Source organism: Saccopteryx bilineata, chromosome 4 (assembly GCF_036850765.1).
Source record: "Saccopteryx bilineata isolate mSacBil1 chromosome 4, mSacBil1_pri_phased_curated, whole genome shotgun sequence".
Lineage (NCBI taxonomy): Eukaryota > Metazoa > Chordata > Mammalia > Chiroptera > Emballonuridae > Saccopteryx > Saccopteryx bilineata.
The window spans coordinates 53,002,012-53,020,577 of NC_089493.1; the positions used below are offsets into that span (position 1 = coordinate 53,002,012).

At 45.4% G+C, this 18,566-nt stretch overlaps 2 protein-coding genes across 4 annotated transcripts in view; one reads left to right on the forward strand and one right to left on the reverse strand.

Annotated features, from left to right (window-relative positions):
• The first annotated feature begins 1,267 nt into the window (after positions 1-1,267).
• On the forward strand, positions 1,268-17,235 carry LCTL (lactase like). 2 transcript variants are annotated; one of them, XM_066273309.1, is made up of 14 exons: positions 1,268-1,388; positions 1,928-2,081; positions 2,469-2,632; positions 3,369-3,456; positions 3,737-3,846; positions 5,290-5,418; positions 5,521-5,616; positions 7,000-7,054; positions 7,154-7,315; positions 11,182-11,456; positions 12,311-12,437; positions 12,622-12,821; positions 14,496-14,559; positions 16,926-17,235. In XM_066273309.1, exons 2-14 carry the CDS (start codon positions 1,964-1,966, stop codon positions 17,039-17,041), a joined length of 1,704 nt encoding a protein of 567 aa, XP_066129406.1. In that variant the 5' UTR covers positions 1,268-1,388; positions 1,928-1,963; the 3' UTR covers positions 17,042-17,235. The 2 variants fall into 2 exon arrangements, with proteins under 2 accessions (XP_066129406.1, XP_066129404.1); XM_066273307.1 differs by having other exon boundaries at positions 1,942-2,081.
• The window catches only part of ZWILCH (zwilch kinetochore protein), a 40,001-nt gene continuing 38,464 nt past the window's right edge, over positions 17,030-18,566 (reverse strand). For both annotated transcript variants that reach the window (XM_066273305.1, XM_066273306.1), the window contains 2 exons: positions 18,219-18,333; positions 17,030-17,165 (listed from right to left, as the gene is read on the reverse strand). In XM_066273305.1, the coding sequence (XP_066129402.1) occupies positions 18,245-18,333 (89 nt within the window). In that variant the 3' untranslated portion in view covers positions 17,030-17,165; positions 18,219-18,244. The remainder of the gene's footprint in view (positions 17,166-18,218; positions 18,334-18,566) is intronic.

The following is an 18,566-nucleotide window of genomic DNA, read 5'->3' on the forward strand; positions in this document are numbered from 1 at the left end:
TGCTTCTGTCTGCACAGCAGTACAGTTCTGCCCTTGCCAGGAAATCCACATCCTCTCCCCCCACCACGGCTGAGGCTGCGTCTGCCGCAGGGTAGGCTGGGAGGATTAAATGAATCAATATGTGAAAACACCTGGACTGCAGGAAGCACCCAATAAGTGTTAGCTATTTTTAGGATGATGATTGTGTTATTTAGATCCAACTTACAGCCTGACCTGTGGTGGTGCAGTGGATAAAGCGTTGACCTGGAACACTGAGGTCACCGGTTCAAAACCCTGGGCTTGCACGGTCAAGGCATATATGGGAGTTGATGCTTCTTGCTCCTCCCCCCTTTCTCTCTCTCTCTCTCTCTCTCTCTTTCTCTCTCTCTCTCATTCTAACTCTCCTCTCTAAAAAATGAATAAATAAATAAAAATTAAAATAGATTCAACTTACATTGACTGCCAATGGAGTGCTAGCACTGGGAATGCTGGGTGGGCAAGGCAGGCACGCCTCTGACTCCAAGGAGCCTTCGAATGGGCAAGGGGCTCAGATGCGTAAACAGCAGACATGGAAGTACAGAGCCGGAGTGGTAAACCCGCAGCACCTAAACTGACCTGGGAGTGGTTGGGTCAGGGAAGGCTTCCTGGAGGAGGTGTTGCTGCCCATAGAGAAGCTGAAGGATAAATAGAAAGAAATGAACTACAAAGGAGTAAGCCCCTCCCAGCTGAGAGAGCCGCAATGAAGGTCAGCTAAAGGCAAAAAGAATGCAGGCTGAGTGAGGTAAAGGGAACTAACTGCCGGAGGAGAGAGGGGAGGAAGTTCCAGCAGGAGACTAGGCAGCTACGCTGGGAGAGGGAGGTGCTGAGCCTCCATGGAAGACGGTCCTAGCACAGAGTCCTCGTTGAATGAGCGAGTGAAGGAATAAATGAGGGGTCCAAAGAAAGGAAGGCAAGGTGGAAAATCCAACTTTACTATCTACAGTGAATTCTCTCTGGCAGCGGGGAGGGGGAGACACAGAGACAGATGGCCACACACACTGATCCCCAATTTGATATCCCTACTGAAGCTTCGCAGGCTAAAGTGTGGCACATCAGGGTTAGGGTATCTGGGCCGCTGCCTCTCTGTCCTGGAAGGGGGCTGACTGGACTCCCCTGGACCCAGGGCCAAGCTGCCCAGCTGCTGACTCAGGCCCCACTGGCCAGCTCAGCATTCCTGCCCACCCCACTGAATGGGGCTATTGCAAGCTCTTTGTACAGGGGTTAGGCCACTGGCCACACCCCCAACCAGAGCCTTCTGCACACTGTGGGCTCCACTCTCAGGGGACAGCATGAGCCCTGGGGGCCAGTCTGAGAGCCTTCTGGCCACGAGATACTACTGTGGGGGTGTCTGAGATCAGGAACAATCCTAGGTAAGCTGGCTAAGCTGGCACTGGAGAGGGGACCCCAGAGGGAAGGAATTGCCCTGGCCCTCAGGACTGGAGGCCCCAGGGTGGCGACCCTGCTCACAGTCCCATGCTTGGGGAGAGGGACGTCTATCTCTCTGCACGCACCAGTGTAGGTACGGGTGCTACATGGCTCTGTGGTTGTCCCGCCTCCCCCCTCAGACTGGAGCTTCTCTAAGGCAGAGGTAGTTTCTGACCATTAGACTGTGGTCTCTCACAGGGTATGGGCGGGTCTCCCCTATCACACAGGGAATGGGGCTGGTTTGGAGCCTTCCCCTTCAGACCCAGAGCTCCCAAAGCCCAGCGTTCATCTCCTCCTTAGTGTTCCACACAGGAATTATACCTGGTGCCCACCCCCTGCTGGGGGTCCCAGCACAGCCACGGGTCAGCTGCCCTCAGCAGAGCCAGCACCACCCCACCTCCTCCTGTCCTCCTCCCCTGGTGGCCTTTGCCCCAAGCTGGGGTCTGGTCCCCCAGCCCTGACGGGATGGGCCTATACCTGTCAGGTGTGCTTTTCCAGGAATGGGGGAGGGCCAGGTGCCATGAAGCCAGTGCCAGTTGTCACCCTTTTGTGGGTGCTATTGCTGGTGTCCAAGCTGGGTGCCATCAGGAAGGGATTCTCAGAAGAGGCCTCCTTCTACTATGGAACCTTCCCACTTGGTACGTCCATTCCTCTGTTGGTCTGTCCATGTGTCTGTCGGCTTGCCCACCATGGTTGGCTTGCCAAGGAGTTTGGTGTTTTAGCTTCCTGACAGGTAGAATGTGGAAAATAACTCCACGTAGTTGTTCTAAAGTAAAAGACGTTCCTAACAGATTATTTTAAGTTACCATATAGATAGTATTCTAATCAGAGCTAACATTGTACAAAAAAAAAGTTTTTAATGCATCATGTCTTCCTCCATTCCCCCACCCCCCTCATATCTAGATAGACAGGGGCTGGCTGCCGGGGAGGGCCCCGCCCTGTGGCCCGAGAGGCATAGCCCATTGTCCCAGCACTGGGCAGGGAGTGGCAGCGCCCAGAATCCAGCTTGGGGTCTCTACTTGCAGGATTCTCCTGGGGTGTGGGCAGTTCTGCCTTCCAGACAGAGGGTGCTTGGGACCAGGATGGGAAAGGACCCAGCATCTGGGATGCCTTCACACTCGGCGGGAAAGGGAAGGTGCTTGGGGATGAGACAGCAGATGTGGCCTGTAATGGCTACTACAAGGTCCAGGTGAGTGAAGGGTGTGTGTGTGTGTGTGTGGGGAAGGGTGTTTGCGCAAGCAGCTTGCTGAGAGGTGGGGAGTGACATACTGGGGGAGTCCAGATGACAGCGTCAACCCAGTGCTCTGGTAAACATGCCCCACCAAAGGGGGCAGGGCCGGGGGGGCACTGGGCACTGGTGTGTGTGTGTGTGTGTGTGTGTGTGTGTGTGTGTGTGTGTATGCGCGCGCAAGGTGTGGGAAGGTAGATGTAGGAGGAAATGAAAGCAGGGCCCAACCTGAGCCAGGGCCTTGGTGGGTACCTAAGTGATGGGTAGCGGAAAGGTTGATGCCATGACCCAGGGCCTATAGGCCACAGTGGCCTGAATCCCTGAGCCCTGCATGTAAATAGGCCCCCTGGGGGGGGGGGAATGGGACCAGCTTGTCCTCAGTTCCTCTGCTCAGCACCCACTTTCCTCTTTGGATTGACTTTTTGGGGAATTCATCACCCAAGTTTATTAAGAATATCCTGATGACCTCAAAGCACCCCAAAATCCTGCATTTATTTTGACTCTTGGCATATTACCAGGAACAGGTGGGGGCAGGTGGTATTGCACCTATCATATAGATGAGGAACCAGCTGCTTCCTCAAACCCATAGTGGTATGGACATGAGTAAGCCTTGGCCTGGAGGCCCCTAGTGTGACCCCTACCTGCCCAGCCCAGGGTTGCAGGTGACCCTGCCCTGCTTCCCACCCTGTCTGCCCAGGAGGACATCCTTCTGCTGAAGGAGCTGCACGTGAACCATTATCGATTCTCTCTGTCTTGGCCCCGGCTTCTACCCACTGGTGTCCGAGGTAAGCTTAGGGCACCCCCTCCCCAGCCCAAGTGAGGCCCCTTTAGGGTATGCTGGCATTGCGAGGACATCAGAGTCCAGGGGAGGGGACCATGGACAAGTTTTCTTTGGGCAGCAGCTCACACAGGCTCTGCAGGTAGCTGGGCTCCCAGGAGTATCTACACCACCCTCTGAGGCCCAAGTGCTGATGGACCGAGGTACCTCCAGGCCTGTGAATGCTGCGTTTCAGAAGGCCAATGCCACGACCCTTTCTTGTCAAGCCCTTTCTATCTCACCTTCAGGTGACCAGGTGAATGAGAAGGGAATCAAATTCTACAGTGACTTCATCGATGCCCTTCTGAAGAGCAACATCACCCCCATTGTGACCTTGCACCACTGGGACCTCCCGCAGGTGAGGGCTGTGCAGGCTCAGAGCCCCATGGGGAGCTCGGCCCAGCAGGAGGAAGCCTGATCTGGGGACCTGGGGCAGCCACGGTCAGGGCAGAGACAGAATGAAGAAGAGATCTCCCTGACTCTCCCATGGCGGGGAGGCCACACTGGTTTCACTGGTGTTTGTAAATAACTGATAAATACGGGTTTTGATATTTTCCAAAATATTTGTCCTAATAACAACAAATCAAACTATAAAGAAGAAAACATCTTTTGAGAAAGAGCTGATGACCCGGTATAATTAACAAGTTTGTTTAGCCTTTTCCCCAGCTTGTTTGAGCCCCCTCCCACTCCCCCGCCCCCCCCCCCCCCCCAGCAATCCCCATGAAGTCTCAGCATGCCTAGGAAAATCACTGTCAGGCATCACTAGTCAAGCAATTTTTTTTTTTTCATTCATGCAACAAGGCCCCACAGAGATCACAGCCTAGCCAGGAGAGGAGCCATGTATGTAACTCTCTGTGACACAGGATGGCAGGAGGTCAGAGCATCCAAGCATGGCTTCAGGGAGGTGCTGGGAGAAGACAGAGTCTGATCAGCGCTTTGGAAGGGGGGGACATAAGGTGGGAAGAAGGGGTGTTCCGGGTGGAGGGAGCATAATGAGGAGGCAGGGAGCGGCTGGGGGAGTGAGCAGGTCGAGTGTGGGGAGCAGGCAGGAGGGGGAGGATAGAGACTGAGGAGTAACTGAAAATCTCAACTACTGAGCTAAGGTGACAGGGCTTTGTTCCGTGGGAGGGGGAGTCACCAGAGGCCTCTAGGCTGGGCTGGGGGCAGAGAGTGGGCTTTAGGCGGATGAAATGGAAACACCTCCCAGATTCTTCCTTGGTTGATCGCCTTCACTTACCTACCCCTTTAGTATCTCCTCAAACCCACCAAGGAGAGCTTGGTAGATACCAGTGATGAAATTATAACCTTGGGAACACGTGAGCCGATGCCTTTTCTCTGGAAAGAGCCTTCTGCTGAAGAAAGCAGCACCCACTCTCACAACAGGCTTCTCTGAGCTTTCTGACGTCTGCACAGCCCTCAGAATCCTAACCAGAGCTTTCACACTCAGTATCTTATTTCTTCAGAATTTATATTCAAGATTCTTTCCTCATGATCAGACCTCTTTCCCTCGGCAAATTTTCTTAAATATTTACTTTATCAAGTTCCTTTTAATTACGAGTCTCAAACCTTCTCTGTACCCTCTGTCTTGTTTGTATAAGGTATGCCACTCGGTTTATCGCCATATTTACATTGGTTTATTGTTCATACCTGCCACCATCTTCAAATTTTAATGTTCAACATCCCGTGTCTTTGCTACTGTCACCCATGTTTCTCCCATGAACTTAGCCAATCAGTTCCAAAAGTCTTTTCTGAGGACAGAGCCCTGGGGGACCGGCTTCTCTCTCCACTCCTCTGTCCACAGCTGCTCCAGGTCGAGTATGGCGGGTGGCAGAACGTGAGCATGACCAACTACTTCAGTGATTATGCCAATCTGTGCTTTGAGGCCTTTGGGGACCGGGTGAAGCACTGGGTCACTTTCAGTGACCCTCGGGTAAGCAAGGCCCCTCTCCAGGTGAGAACACCCACTTCCCAGGCTGCAGTGTACCCTGCCACTTCTCACGGGTCCTTTGGTCCCCACTTGCCATCCCTGTAGACAATGGCAGAAAAAGGCTACGAGACGGGCCACCACGCACCAGGCCTGCAGCTCCATGGCACAGGGCTGTACAAGGCAGCACACCACATCATCAAGGTAAGGCGGATCCTTCTGGGAGCGAAGTCTAGGTTCAATGTGGAGAGACGAGCCCCAGTGTCAGCTCAGCATGCCCCCAGGCCCGAGCCTGAGCTCAGTCCTCTGCGGCTCTGCCTCAGAGGCCACATATTCCATCGCGTTTCTACACCGTCCACCTTCCTTCCATGAGGACTTCTGAGGGAGTGTCCTGTCATCGCTCTCTAATGGACACTGTTGCTGAGATGATCTATAGTGGCTGTTCTCTAGGGCTTCCAATCTCGCCAAGGATGGAGCACATGCATGTGAAACCTTGTCACCTCTAGGTCTAAACTGTCTTGCATGGAAGGGTGATGGGGTGGGGGAATGACTGAACTAGGAGCTAAAATCTTCGGTGAATGAGCAGAGGTAACTGGAGGGGGTGAAGGACAGGAGGAAGAAGTTCAGAGCGCTCCCCTGATGGCATGGACTTCAAAAGCCCTAGGGTTTGTGAAAGAGGAAGGAGAAACGGTCTAGAAACTGCAGTAAAGAGCAAGGCAGACACTACCCTAAGGTGTGTGGGGCATGGGGAAAATGGCCTCTGCTGGGAAAGGTTTCGGGGGAGGTGGTCTTCCGGGAAAATCAAGCTCAGTTAGGGAGTCAAAGTGAAGGAGACATTCAGAGTTATCGAGGGAGACTCACCATGGTTACAGGCTACTGGAAAGGGCTGAGAAGGGAGGAAGGCACCTGGGTCACATTACAGGACACACATGTGAGTACAGGTGATGATGACTCAGGAGCAGGGACATGAGGCATGATGGAAGGTCCCAATGGACTCTGAGCAGAAGGTGGACACTGATCAAACAGGAAGACAGGGGACCACTGGCTGACATACCAGACCCTCAAATTCATGTTGGGGGGGGGAACTTTCTCTTTCCACATTGGGCTTATGGTTTTTTAAACCGAATATTTAAAGGGCAGAGCTCTAAAGACATCAGCGGGTCACTGGTAGAGAATATGGAGAGAGGGTAGGCTGGCACATTTTGAATCCCATTTCTCCAGATTGCTCCAGATGCTGGGCCTTTTCCTAGCTTCCTGAGCTCATTACGGGTGAAGTACTGCCTACGTATTCCAGAGTCCATCAGGAACATAAGACGCTTTAGCAAAAATCTTAGAAATAATAACACCAAGTGGTGGTTTATGTGATTATGCCAAATTTAGACCAAGTTTCTCTATCATACGAAGAAAATAAGGGCCTCTGGAGGTCAGAGGATGGGAGACCATGCATTGGGACAATCAAGGGTAGACTCATGAACACGATGAGACTCCACCTGGATCTCTAGTTAGGAGGGAAAGGCCACTTCAGCCTGGAAGGGAGGAGAGAAATGGACAGGTCAGACACCGCCGATGAATTCCTTCCTCTTTCAGGCTCACGCCCAAGCCTGGCATTCTTATAACAACACGTGGCGCAGCAAGCAGCGAGGTGAGCTTCACCCCGCACATGCCAAGAACAGACAAGGGCCCGGACAAGGGGTGTCATTCCTAACTGCCACCCCTTTCTCTTTCTTTTCCTACCAATCAGGGCTGGTAGGGATTTCACTAAATTGTGATTGGGGGGAACCAGTGGACGTTAGTAATTCCAAGGACATTGAAGCTGCCGAGAGATACCTACAGTTCTGCCTGGGCTGGTTTGCCAACCCCATTTATGCTGGTGACTACCCCCAGGTCATGAAGGAGCGTATTGGTGAGTCAAGACCCATTTTTAAACTCCAGATGCAACAGCAACGGTATTGAACTCACGTGAAGTGACCAAAAGGCTGGGTGGGGGTGTAGAAGAGCACACTGGCCTTGGCTTAGGCACTAAGGGATAACCTAGCCCCCAAAGAACTGAGAACTGGTTCTTTGAATTAGGGGTGTGTATGTGTGTGTGTGTGTGTGGGGGGGGAAATCCCAAGAAGTTCAGACCAGAAGAAAAATTTAGCCATTGCCTGGGCTGCTCTCTTCTGTGTTCTGCTGTCCTGTCCTTTCCTCCCCATTCCACCCCATTTTAACTGCAGTGAAGCAGAAGAGAGTGATCAAAGTCACCATAATCGGTGGTTATCAGTTCTATTGCTAGTTCTGTCACTTGAGAAATACTTTCCAGCTCTGGTTTCCAGTTTCAGAGAATAAAAATAGGTAAAGATCACATGGCTATGTCAGTTTGGTTACGTTTAAGTGCCACATACCAGAAAACTCCAATTAAAGTCACTTGGGCCTGACCAGGCAGTGGCGCAGTGGAAAGAGTGTCGGACTGGGATGCAAAGGACCCAGGTTTTAAACCCCGAGATCACCAGCTTGAGCACGGGCTCGTCTGGCTTGAGTGTGGGCTCACCAGCTTGAGCGAGGGGTCGCTGGCTTGAGCATGGGATCATACACATGACCCCATGGTCACTGGCTTGAGCCTAAGGTCGCTGGCTTGAGCAAAGGGTCACTTGCTCCGCTTTAACCCCCTTCCCGGTCAAGGCACATATAAGAAAGCAATCGATGAATGACTAAGGTGCTGTAACGAAGAACTGATGCTTCTCATCTCTCACCCTTTCTGTCTGTCTGCCCTATCTGTCCCTCTCTGACTCTGTCTCTGTCAAAAAAAAAAAAAAAAAGTCACTTGGATAATAGGAAATGTATCATCTCACTCGAGTCCAGGAAAGGATGATCCAGGGCTAGGCTGACCCAGCCCTCAGGGATGTCTGTGAGGACTCAGGCTCGCCCCATCTTTTCCTTCTGGCACCAACTGCTCTCTGTGACCACAAGATAGCTGCAGCAGCTCCAGGGATCACATTTTATACATCAACACCCAGGGACAGAGAAAAAAAAATAGCTGTCACACATTTTTAAGAACAAGGAAAATCTTCCCAGGAAACAGCTACTACCCAAACCTACCTTCCCTTTGTGCCTCAAGGGCCAGAATCACATGCCTGGGAGTGCCCTGGACCACGGACTGGGACCTCAGAGGCTGGGGAGGGGCCAGGACTCCCATAAAGGATATGGTGCCTTTGAAGAGGGCAAGGAAGAGACAGGCATGGGACCACTGGCCAGGCAACCAGCAATGTCTGGCCATAGGAATCGGAACATATTAGCTCTGTGTGATTTAGAGGTGTCAGCCCATACCCCACTTAAAAAAAAAAAGAGATAGACTAGGATGGCATTGAAATAAGTTACAATCTCAGGCAACAAGGCTGTCCTGGGTGTTTGAGAACTGTCACCATTTCAAATCTTCCACTTTCTAAAGCACCATTTATCATACTTAACTAATTCCAGCTCTGCCACTAACCAGCCAGTGACTGGCCAAGGTGCTTCACCACCTTGGGTGGCAGTTTCATCATCTGAAAATGAACTATTAGACAAAATGTCTAAAAATCTTTTGGCAATAACCAGTTCCATGACACATCTGCACACATACACTCAAAATCTTGGGAATGATCTCAAGATGCACAGGAAAAAGCCCTCCTGAGCAGACAGTGCCCCCTCCTGCAGGCACATCCCACCCTTCACTCTCTCGGGACCTCGGGGGCTAGTGCAGGAGCCACAACAAGATTGCAGTAAAAGACAATTGATTATTTGTCAGAGCAGTCCTTGGGCTTAAACCCCGCTAACTCCAACTCTGTGATAACTCAGGTAGAAACTGGGCTGAAGCTGTCCTTTGCACAATGTGGAAAGGAGGGCTCTCCAAGCAGTTGATATTTTCTTTAGTAATGAAAGCATCTGCTTGAAATCTTGTTCACAGATTACGTCCAGGCATCTCAAGCACCCTTTTATTCACAATAAACATGAACAAAAGTAATTCTAGACCAGTGCTGATCAATACAACTTTTGGTGATGATGGAAATGTTATGAATAATGTGTGTATATATATATACACACAGATATATAATGATATGTACAGAAATACACTATACAGATATATAATGTATGTATATCTGTGCTATCTAATGGCAGCCTGTAGCCATCTGTCTCTTAAATTAAAAATTTAGTCCTTCAGTGTAACTGAATTAAAGATGTAGTCACACTAGCCATATTCCAATAGCCACATGTGGTGAGTGGCTATTGTTTTAAGACAGTATAGTGTCTATAACTTGTGGTTTTTCTTGTTACTAAATGTAGCTGAAAGTAATAACAAACTGCCTAACCTGTGGTGGCAGAGTGGATAGAGCATCAAGCAGGAATGCTGAGGTCACTGGTTTGAAACCCTGACCTTATCTGGTCAAGGTATGTACATACGACAAGCAATCAATGAACAACTAAAGTGAAGCAACTATGAGTTGATACTTCTCATTCCTCCCCCCCTCTGTAAAATCAATAAAAAAATATTTTAAAAAAGAAAATAATAACAAGCTAATAGTTTAAAGTTATTTAATAACACAAACTTTTATTTATTTGATTGATTTTAGAGAGAAAGAAAGGGAGACAGAGAGAAACATTGATTTGTTGTTGCACTCATTTACACATTCATTGGCTGAGTCTTGTATGTGCCCTGACCAGGGATCAAACCCACAACCTTGGTGTATAGGGAAAACACTCTGACCAACTGAGCTACCCAGCCAGGACCAATCTTTTCATTTACTTAAATTAATAGCCTCTGTGTAAACATTTTTATGGTTATATTTTATATCAACTCATAAAAATGTTATTTATTTAAAACTGTTTTTGCATAGATTATATAAAGACATGCATGTTTCAAATTTTTTAAAGTCAAGCTTCTGTTCTCCCCCGCCCAGTGCTCCTATCCTCCCCAGGAGGAAGCACGCTTCCAGTCACGAGCTGTACAAGGGTGAGCAAAAGTACCGCTGCTAGGTGGTACTCATCATACTTGTTATTATGGGCAATGCCCTGCATCTTTGTTTCATTTAAACAAGCGTCTTGGCGTTCTTTCCATATTGGTATACAAAGTACTGCCTCATGCATTCTAATGGCTGCTGTGTTGTACTGATGGATATCCAATCATTTATTTAACCAGTCTCTCCTGATAGACATTTAGATTGTTTCTAACCTTTTGCTACTCGATCTACAATGAAGATCCTTGTACATACATCTTTTTATATGTGTGAGTAAAATGTAGGATAAACAGATTTGTAATTGATCAGTGAAAGGACATATACTTTTATAATTTTACAAGTTAGGACAAAACTTCCCAATACAGAGGTGTACCAGCTTACCCTACACCGATGCATGAACGTGACCATATGACCCCAGCCCACAGTGGCCTAGTTCCCTTCCCAAAGGCAACCAAAACTACCAGTTTTTCCCCCCAAATTACCAGTTTTTAATGGGAGAAATAATATAGGAATCCAACTTTACTATTTTTCAGATGGCTACATACTTGTCCACATACCACTTACTGAAAAATCTTTTAAAGTATTACTTTTAAATAATATAAACTTTTAAATTTTTGGATAGTATTCAAACGTCAAAATTCCAGTTTGAAAAGCTAAGGTTACATTTTCCATACAAATGAATCCCAAAGCCCAGGATTTGGATAGCAGGTTTTATGTCAACATGTCAGTTTCATCATGGTACATGAAATGATTGTGAGAAGGTAAAACTTTGTTAAATTCTCTTTTTCTCTCTCAACAGGAAGAAAGAGTGCAGAGCAAGGCCTGGATATGTCGAGATTACCCGTGTTCTCACTCCAGGAAAAGAGCTACATTAAAGGCACTTCGGATTTCCTAGGACTAGGTCATTTTACAACTCGGTACATCACAGAAAGGAACTACTCCTCCCGCCAAGGGCCCAGTTACCAGAACGATCGTGACTTAGTAGAACTGGTTGACCCAAACTGGCCTGATCTAGGGTCTCAGTGGCTATTTTCTGTGCCATGGGGATTTAGGAGGCTCCTCAACTTTGCTCAGGTGATTATGACATGAAGCTATTTAAGACGCATTTATCACCTGAATTCACGGTCTGAGAGCTTTAAGTGCAGGTACTTACTTTTAAAGTTAATAGAACAAAATAAACCCAGTTACTCAAACTTCAGAGGCTAATAGATACAGACCTTACAGACTAATGCCTACTCTAAGTATTTCAATGTATAGGCGGTCCTCAAGTTACAACAGTCTCAACATACAATGGTTAGTTTACGAGGCTCACTCCCATAAAAACTTAAAAAAATTGAGACATGAGTGTTTCGGCTTACGCCATTAGCGTTGTACTTAACGACTAGTGGGCAAACTAGTTTGGTTGTGCGCGGAGGAAAAGTACACAGTAATGTGGCATGAGTGAGTTAGCTGACATGCCCCGTACGCTTCCCTTTGCCATTTTGGACTGTTAAAAGTGCAGGTGTCCGTTTGTGTTAGGCTACGGTGTGTTTCAACTTACACCAAAATTCAGGTTACATCACTGTCATAGGAACGGAACTGTGTCATAACCAGAGGACCCCCTGTATAGAACTGTAGCTAAAAGTCTTATCCTACATTAAGTTATTTTGCTGCCCTTCTCACCTGAAATAGGGTATGTGGGGAAGAACAAGACCTGAAGTCCATTTTCTCTACAATAATGCTGTTTCCTGAGAAATGTATTCTTTCACATGAACTTGCCTCCTGCCTGTATTCATCTCTAAATAAACACGTAAACTGGTTTTTACCTAACTCAACACTCAAGTAAAATATGGCAGGCTTGAACATGTGTGTCTATATGGACCTCAGACTCAGAAACCCACCTGTAAGCTGGATTTTTAAAGATATTCACTACTATGACTCACTTTCAGACTCAATATGGTGATCCTCCCATATACGTGATGGAAAATGGAGCTTCTCAAAAATTACACTGTACTCAGTTATGTGACGAGTGGAGAATTCAATACCTTAAAGGATATATAAATGAAATGCTAAAAGGTGAGATATAAACCAAGACTGTCTCACATATTTTTCTATTAACTTAAACAGAATTTGATAATGCACATGATTCACTAAAACTTGTTTCTAAAGCTCATAAATGAAATAGATTAAGATTATCATCACAATATTATTTTTCAAAGTAAATGAAATATATTAAACACAGAATAAAATGTCTTTGCAGCTATAAAAGATGGTGCTAACGTAAGAGGGTATACTTCCTGGTCTCTGCTGGATAAATTTGAATGGGAGAAAGGATACTCAGATAGATATGGATTCTATTATGTCGAATTTAACAACAGAAATAAGCCGCGGTATCCAAAGGCTTCAGTTCAATATTATAAGAAGATTATCACTGCCAATGGCTTTCCCAATGCAAGAGAGGTAGGACTAATTATCCATGTTACTCATTCTGGATTTTAGAGGAGCTAGGTAGCTGGGGTGCACAGGAGCTGGGTAGCTGGGGCACACAGGAGCTGGGTAGCTGGGGCGCACAGGAGCTGGGTAGCTGGGGTGCACAGAGTTTGGCAAGCACCTCTCTCCCCTTTCCTTCATGAAAGAGGACAGGGTGTGGGGGAGCATGGCCCTTTGTCTCTGACCCTAACTTACACTCACATAAGCTCTTTGCTCATTTGCTTAGAACAGAGTAAGCACACCTTAAAATTCAATCCAAATATGCAGAATATTAAAGGCAGACTACAGTAATGCTTTAAATTGTATTAGTCAACAAAGACTTTAAGTTAAATGATATTCTAAATGTATTTTAATGTAAACAAATATTGCCAATTCTTCAAGATACATAAAAAGTAAATCAAATATATAACGAACATATCATTTTCATTTCTTCTCCCACCAAATGGCAGTCATACAAATGTACTGGTTCCAAAATGAGATTAAAAATAATTGAATGTGGCCCTGGCCGGTTGGCTCAGTGGTAAAGCGTCGGCCTGGCATGCAGGGATCCCAGGTTCGATTCCCGGCCAGGGCACACAGGAGAAGTGCCCATCTGCTTCTCCACCCCTCCCCCTCTCCTTCCTCTCTGTCTCTCTTCCCCTCCCGCAGCCGAGGCTCCAGTGGAGCAAAGATGGCCCGGGCACTGGGGATGGCTCGGGCACTGGGGATGGCTCCTCAGCCTCTGCCCCAGGTGCTACAGTGGCTCTGGTCATGGCAGAGCGACGCCCCGGAGGGGCAGAGTGTCGCCCCCTGGTGGGCGTGCCGGGTGGATCCCGGTCGGGTGCATGCGGGAGTCTGTCTGTCTCTCCCTGTTTCCGGCTTCAGAAAAATACAGAAAGAAAAATAAATAAATAAATAAAAATAATTGAATGTAACGATCTTTTAAAACCAAACTTTTTTTTTTTTTTTTTTTTTCATTTTTCTGAAGCTGGAAACAGAAACAGGGAGAGACAGTCAGACAGACTCCCGCATGCGCCCGACCGGGATCCACCCGGCACGCCCACCAGGGGCGATGCTCTGCCCACCAGGGGGCGATGCTCTGCCCATCCTGGGCGTCGCCATGTTGCGACCAGAGCCACTCTAGCGCCTGAGGCAGAGGCCACAGAGCCATCCCCAGCGCCCGGGCCATCTTTGCTCCAATGGAGCCTTGGCTGCGGGAGGGGAAGAGAGAGACAGAAGGGAAAGCGCGGCGGAGGGGTGGAGAAGCAAATGGGCGCTTCTCCTGTGTGCCCTGGCCGGGAATCGAACCCGGGTCCTCCGCACGCTAGGCCGACGCTCTACAGCTGAGCCAACCGGCCAGGGCTAAAACCAAACATTATCAATAACATACAATTTTTTTCTATCAGCTATGTTGCTATACCCAATGACAGCAGATAGAAATTGTACTTTAGAATGTCTTATTAAAAATAATAAACTTCACTTATTTACCAACATTGTTTTAGCATGACCCCAGTGAGACTATACATGGAAGCAGTGACTGATAGCTATCAGGCTCCTCAAGAACAAAGACTGTTTTTTACCCCCTCACAGCATAGGTGTTCAATAAATACTAATTTAATCTACAAACAGATTAAAAACATTAATTACCAAGTGGCTTTTTATTAGGTAGAAAGTTGGTACTTCAAAGCCTTGGAAACTTGCTCTATCAACAACCAGATGCTTGCTGCAGGTGAGTATATTTTAATTCTTCACTTTGATAATTAAACCACATAGCCTGACCTGTGTTGGTGCAGTGGATAAAGTGTTGATCTGGAAAGCTGAGGTTGCTGGTTCAAAAACTGGGCTTGCCCAGTCAAGGCACATGTGAGAAGCAATTGAGAGTTGGTGCTTCCTGTTCCTTCCCCCTTTCTCTCTCTCCTCTCTCTAGAATCAGTTAATAAAATCTTTTTAAAAAGATAAACCACATAATTATATAGATAATGATATTACCAAAATCTCAAAATGTGGACCTACCCTAACCCAATCTTCTAAAATCACATTATTAAAAATGGTCTTTATTTTGAAGCAATTTCAAATTTCTATTGTATAAGCATTTAAAATACTTTAAAAACCTATCAGAAAGAGAAATATTTTCTCCACCCCATTCTTATTCTTCCTGAATCATACTGTAAACTTATAAATCTACTACTTTATAGAGAGCTTGTGGAAGGAGGGGAAAATTCAACCATTACACCAAATGAAAAAATAAGTGAAAGAATATTCAAGATATTATATTCACTTTTTCAGCAAGTAATTGTTTTTTTTTTGGGGGGGGGCATTAGCAAGAGAGATAGGGATGGACAGACAGGAAGATGAGAAGCATCAACTCATAGTTGTAGCATCTTAGTTGTTCATTGATTGCTTTCTCATATGTGCCTTGACCAGGAGGCTCCAGCTGAACCCATGACCCCTTGCTCAAGCCAGTGACCTTGGGATCCAAGCCAGTAACCATGGGATCATGTCTATGATCCCATGCTCAAGCTAGTGCGCCTGCACTTAAGCTGGATGAGCCTGCGCTCAAGCTGGCAACCTCAGGGTTTTGAACCTGGATCCTCAGCGCTCTATCTACTGCGCCACTGCCTGGTCAGGCATTTAGCAAGTAATTGTTAAGCACTTACTTTTAGTTAGTTTAAAGATCTAGGGATATAACAATGAACAAAACAAGGTCCCTGACCTCATAGAAGTCAGCATTTCTTTAGCAATGGGATCTAAAAAGCTCTGAGATGTAGAATAATAAAGATGTAACTATGCATCAAGAAATGCTGACACTTATTTATTTCTTTGGGTTTTGTTTTTGTCTCCCTATAAGGGCAGAGACATATACTTCATGGGTTTTTTTTTTTTTGTTTCTTTTTAATAAATACACTCCATATTTTTAAAAAATTTATTAATTCATTTTAGAGGAGGAGAGAGAGAGAGGCAGAGAGAGAGAGAGAGAGAGAGAGAGAGAGAGAGAAAGAGAGAGAGAAGGGGAGGAGCAGCAAGGCACTCCCATATGTGCCTTGACCAGTCAAGCCCAGGGTTTTGAACCAGCGACCTCAGCATTCCAGGTCGGCGCTTTCCACTGCGCCACCACAGGTCAGGCTATACTTCATGTTTTAAAAAATACATCTTAACTGTGGTATCAGAGGTAGAAAGTGTTAAAACAAACCCAACCAATTCAGCTTTTTTTATAGGCCAATATACCTCTGTGCCTAACCCCCTTCCCACATCTAAATAAACAGATATTAAGGATATATTTCCATTAAACTAAAATAAACTTCTATCACGTACAGATGTGATGGAGAATTTATTGTTGAGTCTATGAACTCCATAGTAGGAGGGCCTGTGCCTTATTTATCTTGGTAACCAGGGTGCCTGGCACATACTCAAAGGCAGGTACTGCATCTGTGTCCACTACTATCAATATATTCATGTACATGAAATATGCTTAAGAGTTATTTCTTCAGTACTACTACCTAACTACAAAGAATTACCACACAAAATTTATTTCTTTTAAAAAAGATTTTATTTATTTATTTTACCAACAGAGGAAGGGAAAGAGACAGGAACATCACTCTGTTCCTGTATGTGCCCTGATCAGGGATTGAACTGGCAACCTCAGCGTTTTGGTTTGATGCTCCAACCAACCAATTTCAATATAGAAACTTTTATACCTCTTAGGATACACAATAACATTTTTGAAAGGTTGGAGATATTTCCCAAGAATTTTTCTTTCACAAATCCCTGTGGTGGAAATTATAGAACCCGTGGGATATAGCTGCTAATATTCTGAGATTAATTATGGTAAGCATGAGTATTAATACACATTTAGACTTTATTACAGTCTGTGAAAGAACCAAATTTAGGCATTCTTTATCCTATATTTTTGGAAATATTTTCCAAAGCCCTCACATAATTTTTTATAACATCTAACTTTTATAGCAAGTGAGAATAATTAGAAAGTGTGATGCCACTTTCCAAGATTTTCCAATACAGTTAAAGCTTTCAGGATGAAACCATACTTGCTAAAATGATCACGTTCCTTTCATGGTGGTGTTCTCTCTCCCATTTCAGAGCCTTTGCTAAGTCACATGCAGATGGCGACAGAAATCGTGGTGCCCACGGTCTGCTCCCTCTGCGTGCTCATCACTGCGGTCCTCCTGGTGCTCCTCCTGCCCAGCCAGGGCTGACACAGGGCTGCCCATTTTGTAGCGTCCTCTTCCAGAGAGAATCTCAGATCTTCCTCCATTTTCTGCTTCAAAGACTTACGGACATTTCTCTTTCAGGCTCTGTAATATTTTTTTCTTTTTTGGGCTTATATTGGAATTTAAAAATTGGGAAATAAAAATAAGCATTTAATAAATAAAAATCACCTGTCATCTTAGCCATCTCAAAGTTAATATTTTGTTGTATACTATGCACCTATTTTCATTTTGCAAAAAGGGATCACAGTGTATAGACTTTTACGACAGAAATGTTTTTTTCATTTTTAAATCTCTCTGGAGACATCATTTTAACGTAGGAATGAATGCCATCTCAGCGCTGTCTCACACGATGGATAGAATCAATCATCTATAGATAGCAATCCTAGTAGTTTGTAAATCTTATAGGGTGGCCAGGGGAAAGCTTAGGTGGGAACCAATCAAATGAGCACATACACTTTCCTAATTTCAATTCACTTCACTTAATGAGATACCTCGAAGAAATATAATTAATTTATATGTCTTTTCTGTGAATAGATATTTTGTTTTTTAAAATAAGGGTTTATCTTATTCTTAACTATACTAAAATCAGTTAATTTATCTGAGGACAAAATACAGCTTAAAAAGGAATAATATCAGGCATTTTACTCATTATTTGATTCTATTTAATGTTTCTGAAACACAAAAACATTATGATAGTAGAAAATGCTATTATATTAATCCTTTTGGTTGGTTACTATCTCAAATAAACATTTTTAAAATGGTATTTATACGTGGGGCTTAGTCCTACAATTGGGCTCGGGCAAAATTGCTTTTAAAGTCTGTTTTCAATGTCAAATTGATATACTTGTTCAGGGTTTTTCTCCTCCATAAATATTTTTGAAATCAAACACATTTGAAATACAAAGATATTACTACTCAAAAAAAATTGTTTTTGTTTCTCTGGTTTCAGGATTAAAATGATCTATTAGGTTGACTATGGGAGGCAGAAAGGAAATTAAAGATTTGCCCTGCTCAGTAACATCTGGTAAGCCTTTCTGTAATTACTGATAAGAAATCCATATTCCTAATGTAGTAAGTCAGCACTGATGTGGTAGAAAGATCTCAAACATAAGGTATTTAACACATTACAAAGTATTCAGAGAACAAAGAGTGAACATACTACCTGAGAGAGAACCCCACCAGTACACTTCACTTGAAGTGCACCTGGCTGCAGGTAACAATGTTGGTAAAGGACAGCCTTTCTTCCAGGCTACTGTTCAATGTTAATTCAGAAAAATCTGTAACCAGAAAGACAACGAGATCAGAATTGTTCACTACCCTGCTGGTTTTTCTACCATGGATACCGCTGAATTTCACAATAGAGGGGTAGCCTGAATGATGTGTCTTCTTATTTAAGAAAATTTGTTAGATAAAAATGAGCAAGGACAATTCCTTTAAATAGTAAGCCCTCTTAGTGCACTGAAAACATGACTAAATAAATTAAAATATACAGCAGATTGTTTTAATTATA

Bases quoted from the DNA above. Each gene is read 5' to 3' on its own strand.
- LCTL (XM_066273309.1), top strand. From the start codon at position 1,964: ATGAAGCCAGTGCCAGTTGTCACCCTTTTGTGGGTGCTATTGCTGGTG. The intron at 5,617-6,999 runs GTAAGGCGGATC...TTCCTCTTTCAG, and splicing joins CAGCACACCACATCATCAAG to GCTCACGCCCAAGCCTGGCA. The intron at 12,438-12,621 runs GTGAGATATAAA...ATGTCTTTGCAG, and splicing joins TATAAATGAAATGCTAAAAG to CTATAAAAGATGGTGCTAAC.